This window comes from Apaloderma vittatum, unplaced genomic scaffold, assembly GCF_000703405.1.
Source record: "Apaloderma vittatum isolate BGI_N311 unplaced genomic scaffold, ASM70340v1 scaffold996, whole genome shotgun sequence".
In the NCBI taxonomy this organism is placed as follows: Eukaryota; Metazoa; Chordata; class Aves; order Trogoniformes; family Trogonidae; genus Apaloderma; species Apaloderma vittatum.
Window position 1 is genome coordinate 66,111 of NW_009723202.1, and position 6,998 is coordinate 73,108.

Consider the following 6,998-nt stretch of genomic DNA (forward strand, 5'->3'; position numbering starts at 1 on the left):
GAAATCAATTCTTAAACACACTGTATGATTAAGCTGAGATGAAGACTGGGCAATACAAGCAGGTTTGTCACTGTGCTTCGTGCCAACAAAGCTTTCAGGCTTTCAAATCTAGCACTTTTCTCATCCTCGGGAAATATCTCTCCTATGTGTTAAAAACACAACGAACCACGAGCTATTTCAACATAATACTAAGAATATCAGCGATTAGTAGAATGAACAGTATGGTTAGAATTGCACAGTCGTTAATGTAGATTAAAATGCTTTGCCAGTAATCACATGCTGAGAGGCTCACTTTCCTGACTGAGCCACGTGGCTTTTCTTCTCCGCTGGGTGCCAGCCCTGCAAAGCTGCACAGCTGGTCCTAGGGGGGCACAGCTGCCCTGCGGGGGCAGCTCTGACTACAGTATGCAATGGATGTTCTTGGGGAAACCACCAGAAATAGGGAAATCTCTGCACTGAGCAAGTGGACCAGGGCAGGTACTCCCACCACACATGGTTGGGAAAAGTGGAGAAAGGCAACTCAGCAAGATGCTGTGCCCAGCCTGCCTTGCATTTTCTGGAGCATCCCCCTTGAGGGGTCCTGCATGGAGCTGGTGTGACTAGGGTGGCCGGGTCAGCAGCAAACACCCACAGCCCTATGCATAAATGTTGTCCTTCACTGGCCCATCCCTGAAGCCTGGTGGCACGTGTCACACGAGGGCTCACAGGGTCCCCTCAGCAAGCACTCAGGCACTCTACTCTTAGGGGAAATCACTGGTAAAATATATTCATGTAAAATCACTTCTAATCTCTGCTCCTTACAGTCTGAGAGCATTTTGCTGAAGAGGATAACTGAGAGTGGGCATGAAAAGCTGCAGGGACTGAATACCACTGAGTCAAAAAAATTAGATCCAGTATTTAATCATAATTTTCAATAATTGTTTCATTTTTTGGATAAGTATCTCTGAGAGATTGCTACATTTCTTCACAATGAACAGGTGATGATGAAAGATTTCGTCTAGACAGAAGTAAAGTCTGAATTTTAAAATTAAGTTCTACACAGCAAAAAAAGACCAAAATCATCACAGTGTTATTATCATCTTAAAGCTTCATTTAAAAAAAGAAAACAAAAAACAAACAACAAAAAAGGAAACAAAAAAACCCCAAAGGTTAAAAAAAAGCCCCAAACAATCAAACTTTTTTATTTCGGAAATACAGTCTATCATAAAGTAAATATTTAATATTAAACAATAGTAAAGATCACTTTGTGGAAATGAAATGAGCCACATCAGGGTTTTTAAAGACTCAGTACCTCTAGGACCTGGGTAGTTGCTGTTCGGGACTAACAGCACACAGCATATTTGGTGTGGTGCAGATTTTATTTTTGGTAGAGTATACTCATTTACTGTTCACAGCAGATGAAGCAATTAGCTGACATTTCATGGGGCAGTCTCCCAAGAATAATCCTGAGGCAAGATCAACTCCGCTGTCGGATGGGACAGTGGGAGGTGCAGCTGGGTGCCCCATGGACCTGCAGCTGAATCAAGTTGTCCCACTCGGGACCTTCTTGCAGGTATTTCTTTTCCACCAGGAGCCCTGCCGTTCACAAATGCTTCTTCTTTTTTATTGCCTCTGCCCTGACAGCCAAGCTCTTGGCACAGATGGTCAGGACCACGATGAGGACTCCGACCAGAAATGTAACCACAGGCCAGAGGAAGCAGTGCAAGAGGACAGTCTCGTCGTGGGTGCGCTTCAGCATCACGTCATCTGGCCTGCGAAGAGGAGGAGCAGAAAAGGGAGAAAAAATAAACCAGCTAAAAGGGAGAAAATATGAATCAACTCAAGATCATCAATTCATTGTAACTGGAAAGCATCTGCCATGGAAAAAAAAAAAAATAAAGGTGTTTTATTTGCAACCGTGTTAGAAAATGGCCAAGTGGACCATTTTATTCACTGCTTTTGTTTGCCTGTCTATCACCAGTACTCATGGAGGGCCAGGAGGGCTTTCCATTTGCAATGTTTACAGGTTAACAAGTTCATTCAGATGAAAAAAAATCAAGAAGCATTGGTATTTCAAGTTTCAAAGGGGTTGTGGTCATCACAAACAGCCATGAGAGATGCAATATCACACCGTGGATTGAAAAACCACTCCAGCAAAAATACAATATCAGGCAGCTGTCGTACCTATCCACCTCGAATGGCAGCAGACACTGTGCAGTGGATTTAAAGAGAGACTGAGAGAACTGGGGCTGTTTAGCCTTGAAAGGAGATGACTGAGAGGGAACCTTATTAATGTATCCACATATCTGAGGGGTGGGTATCAAGGGGAAGGAGACAATCTATTTTCAGTGGTTCCCAGTAATAGAACAAGAAATAATGGGTTTAAGTTAGAACATTGGATTGAAGTTCCACCTCAACATGAGGAGAAATTTCTTTACTGTGAGAGTAACAGAGCACTGGGAGAGGATCATAGAATCATAGAATGGCCTAAGCTGGAAGGGACCTTAGAGATCATTTTAATCCAGCCTCCCTGCCTCCAGGGACGCCACGTCTCGACTACATCGAGCAACACACGGGGACCGAACAGGAATCGAACCCACGACCTTAGCATTGTTAGCGCCACGCTCAACTGACTGAGCTAACCGGCCCCCTTCCCTGGAGAGGTTGTGGAGTCTCCTTCTCTGAAGACTTTCAAAACCCACCTGGACGCGTTCCTGTGTGGCTGGCCTAGTGGATCCTGGTCTGGCAGGGGGGTTGGACTAGATGATCTTTCAAGGTCCCTTCCAATCCCGACATTCTATGATTCTATGATTCATTGGACTTGAGTATGCTCCTAGGGACGGTCCTAGGGACCCTCCCCTGGAGATGTGAACCCCTATGTCTCTGCCAACACCTACGCAGCTGAGTCTGTAATAAATCTGTGCATTTCCAAAGGGAAATGGAGAAAGGAGGAGGAGAATAACAAGAATGAATCATGTCAAGAGGTTTGGAAGTTCAGCCATGCCACATATCTGAAAGATCAGGTGTCCATCTGCCTCTTCCAAGTCTGAAAAGTTGTTTGGGAAATCTGATGTTAAATTTTCCTCAGCTCTGGCTCTTTCTGCTCCCCCTGCAGTTTAGCAGTTATTAAATCATTCTTGCGGCATTTGCACTTCGTTGCTTCTTTTCCATCTACAGTTAGAGACAAGCAGTCTGCTGGAAAATTATTTGAAAAGGAAGAAAACAGAACTTTCTCTAATTGGGAAAATATAAATAATCTTGCCTCATATTGGTCCACATTAAGCTGAAATCTCCCATCTCATCTTGCTTTGTCAGTGCTACCTGATGCTCCTTGGAGCAACAAACCTCACAGCCTAAAATCCTGGCAACGCAGGCTTATCCAGCTAGGTCCCAGGAATTAAGCTTTCCTAACACAGTGGCACATGGGAACAGATACCTGCAAAATGATTGTGCTTTCTCTCTCAACAGCTTTTTCCTGACCAGAAATCAGCACTAAGAAAACATTCCTTGAAGGGGAAACAAGAAGAAACTCTATTTTTTCTTCACCAAGAAATTAATTATTTGGTAAGTCTGCAAATTTGCAGGGTTTTATCCATCCTTAAAGATCTGGAGGAGCCAGAATATTCAGCTACGCCTGATTCCTGATTTAATTGCACCTGCATTTGCATGAGGGGATCTTTTCCCCAAAATTTCTGTGTGGAGGTTCCTCTGCACCATGCCAGTTTGCAAGTCCCCAAGGCCAGCACTGTATATCTCTATATGCGTAGTAAGGAGCAGAATAAGACACTGATTATGAGCAGTTCAGCTATATAAAATTTAAAGTTGGCCATGTAAAAAATGATCAAAACCAAGCCACGTGTATTCAATAGCGTAACACTTAAAATCTGCTCAACCAAAATCCTACACACACATAATCAGGACACGTGGAGACCATAAATTGGATAAAGTAATATTAACTTTACGTGCACAAATTCAGCTGCCTATGCTGTATAAATGACAGCACCCAAACAGAAAAATACCTTCACAGGAGATATAATCCTGATTCCCTCATATTTACTGTATCATCACCTGTGAATAACAGAGTGCTAACTGGCAAGAAGGCTGTAAGCACGCATCATTCAATTCTCACAACTCTCGACTTACAAGTGACATTGAATTTTAAGACTTCTTTCTAGCGCAGATACTAATTAAATTGTTAAAAAGTAAGGGGCAAAAAATGAACTGGAAAACTGGACTCAGTTAAATAAAAGAAAGCGTGATGGGGGAGAACATCATATCCTTTTGACTAAATCTTAGATGTTCTGGAAAACAACTGTACCAAAGGTAACAACAATGGGTATCAAACACTCGTTACAAGTGCGACCATAACTCTTGCAAATTAGAAATTTAAAAGGGTTTGCCTTTTGGAAAAGAGTCAAAGACATACAGAGGCATTTAATGAAGCCTCAGGATAAGGCTTGGGTTTGGGTGGATATTACTGTTCTTCTTAGCTACAGCAAGAGTCCCTGTGCAATTCCTACATGGTAGAAGATGTGCGGCGATTCACTGTACCTGTTCACAGAGCATCTTCAGACAATGCATCAAGTCATGACTGGGGCCCCCATAAAAATGTCATTAAATTACTGTTGGCACCTCATTTAAGACATTAAATGTTCCTCTTCAGTCAAGAGGAGAAAGAAGCATTCCTGGAGGGCAGCCTGGTGCACAGGAGAGCTTAGGGACCCTCCAGGATATAGCCTCTCAGTACAGATTCTTGGCACCAAAATCTCTCAGCCTTGCTCCTACTTAGTTTAATCTGAGTGGTTATTCTGGAAGAACTATTGTGCTTTGAGTTGCTCTTTATCTTATCGCAAACTAAATTTCCAGAGCAGATAAGCACCGCTGGACCCCAGGAATGAATGAAAAAAGCTAATAAAGACAGACAGCACTGCAGGCAAATAGACTACACACTCCTGGATGGCAACATCCTGGTTATCTGCCTGTAGGAGCCCATGGCAACTTATCAAGATAAACTTTGGCAGTGTACAATGTCCTTTCTTTTCATTCCTATGATTCCTTCTCTCTCCCATAAGGACGAACTCCTTTTTCCCCCCACATCTACTGAGCCGCTTAGAGATGTCACAAGGTGTAGGGGAGAGCACTGGGGAGCACTGGAGCAGCAGGAGGAGGCAGTAGATGACAGGAGCCTGGGCTCAGCGGTGCTCTCTTGAGCTATTGCCCTTCCCTGCAGATCCATCACCAGTGCTCATAGGAGTTATGGAATGTGCTCTGGAAAACACCTTAGAGGATGTAATGGCAATACAGGGTCCCACTGAGATGCAGCTTTTACAGAAGAGGGAAATACTTGAAGAGGGCTACTGAAAAAGAAAATGTTTACTATTTTGCTTTACAAGATAACTCCTTTTACCTCTGCTTTTTTTGCTCAGATTGCAAGCAATGGCAAACAACTGCTTCCAAAGCAAGGAGGGAAAATTCAGCCTTGCTGCACCTTCACAACAAGCTGCGCAAGACCCCAAGACCACCGCCTGCTTCTGTAGCCCAGAGCTGGGCTGGCAGGGAGTACATGTGGTTGAGATGGACAACCCCATCCAAGAATGGATATACAGGTAGACACACCTGACCAGGAAAATCACTTCAGCAGAACAGGCTTTATATTGGACTTGCAAGTCCACGGCAAGAGTAGCTTGAGGACTGGGGGCCAGGCAACCGGACATCGTCTGTATCAGGAACGCTGCAGCTCCACCAGCCCCACAGCTCCACAGGAGATGCTCAGAGGTAACTGCAGGGGCTTGTGGGGAGGTCATCACGACCCCATGTGTTACACCCCATGAACAAGGTAACTGGTCTCATCCTCAGGTTTTCACTTGTTCCTTGGAAAGAGGGGTAGGGTGACACAAAGCGGGGGGGTGGCTGGCAAGCTGGACTTGCCAGTCCCATCTCAATAGCCAGGACTGGCACAGTGGGGAGTGTGAGTGAGGGCTTGGGAGGGTGCCTGCCTAAAATCCTGAAGAACAAGCATATTTGCATTTGTTTTCAAGCCATCTGTACTAGGCTAAGAACTGTAGCTATCTCCTGTGAGAGCTTTAAGGTACAAAACAAAAGACTGGAGAGCAATATCTTCTAGATACACAGAATCAGAATCATAAATAATTAGATTAATTATATTTAGCAAAGTCATTAGTGATTAATTAACAGGTTAGCCTACAGGGGCTGGATTTTACTTCTTCCAGGCTATTTGTTATGCTTATGTAACAACATCAGTTTAGGGGAAGAGCTATCTTCCACATCCTGAAGAAATGAGTTCTCAGGCAGAATAGAAGGGCCACCACCACCCAGCAAGCGTGGTGCTCAGAGCAACTGCCCCCTAGCATCTGAGTCCACGATGTTTGGGGACATTCGTGGGACAACTCCTAAGTAAACCTGTAACCTGAGAGATGAGGGTAGGGCTTGTAGAAAGTACCCAGAGCAGCACGCAGGACTGCAGAAGCCCTGCTCAGCCCATGGGACACAGCCACAGTGCTGGGCAGCTCACTGCAGCATCCTGCTCAGGGCTGGGCTTGTTGCTGGGGAACAGCATCATCCCACTCAGGGATCACTGAGAGCTGGATCTGTCCTGATCTCCTGCTACAGAAAACTTTGTCTTTCGTTCCAAATCTTATACAAGATTAACACAAGAGGTCTGCCCTGTATGTTTTTGAGGCAGAAATGTGCACAGAGATACTTGCCTTGCCAAGCACAAATGGAGACCGTCACCAACACAGTAAAGATGCTGGTGGCGAGCTCTGAGGTTTATGTGGCCTCTCATAGTTACTTCTGAGCCCTGAGATAACCACAATGGCTGTGTTGTGAGATGAGAAGAGCCAGAGCTGGGTTGTACCAGCCAGGGCAGACCCCCAGCAATGTGCTGAACCACAACAGATATGACCAGGAGCTCAGAAACCTAACACTCTATAGGGCCTTCAGGAGAAAGAGCCTTTGAGTGTTTTCCACCTGCCCATGAAACAGAAGCACACATCAGC

General features: G+C 44.8%; 1 protein-coding gene across 1 annotated transcript in view; it reads right to left on the reverse strand.

The window, feature by feature from the left end:
- Nucleotides 1-1,582: 1,582 nt before the first annotated feature.
- KCNMB4 (potassium large conductance calcium-activated channel, subfamily M, beta member 4) overlaps nucleotides 1,583-6,998 on the reverse strand; it is a gene marked incomplete at its 5' end in the record, with an annotated part of 19,602 nt that continues 14,186 nt past the window's right edge. The window contains one exon of the mRNA XM_009872008.1: nucleotides 1,583-1,751. Coding sequence (XP_009870310.1) covers nucleotides 1,583-1,751 — 169 coding nt within the window. The remainder of the gene's footprint in view (nucleotides 1,752-6,998) is intronic.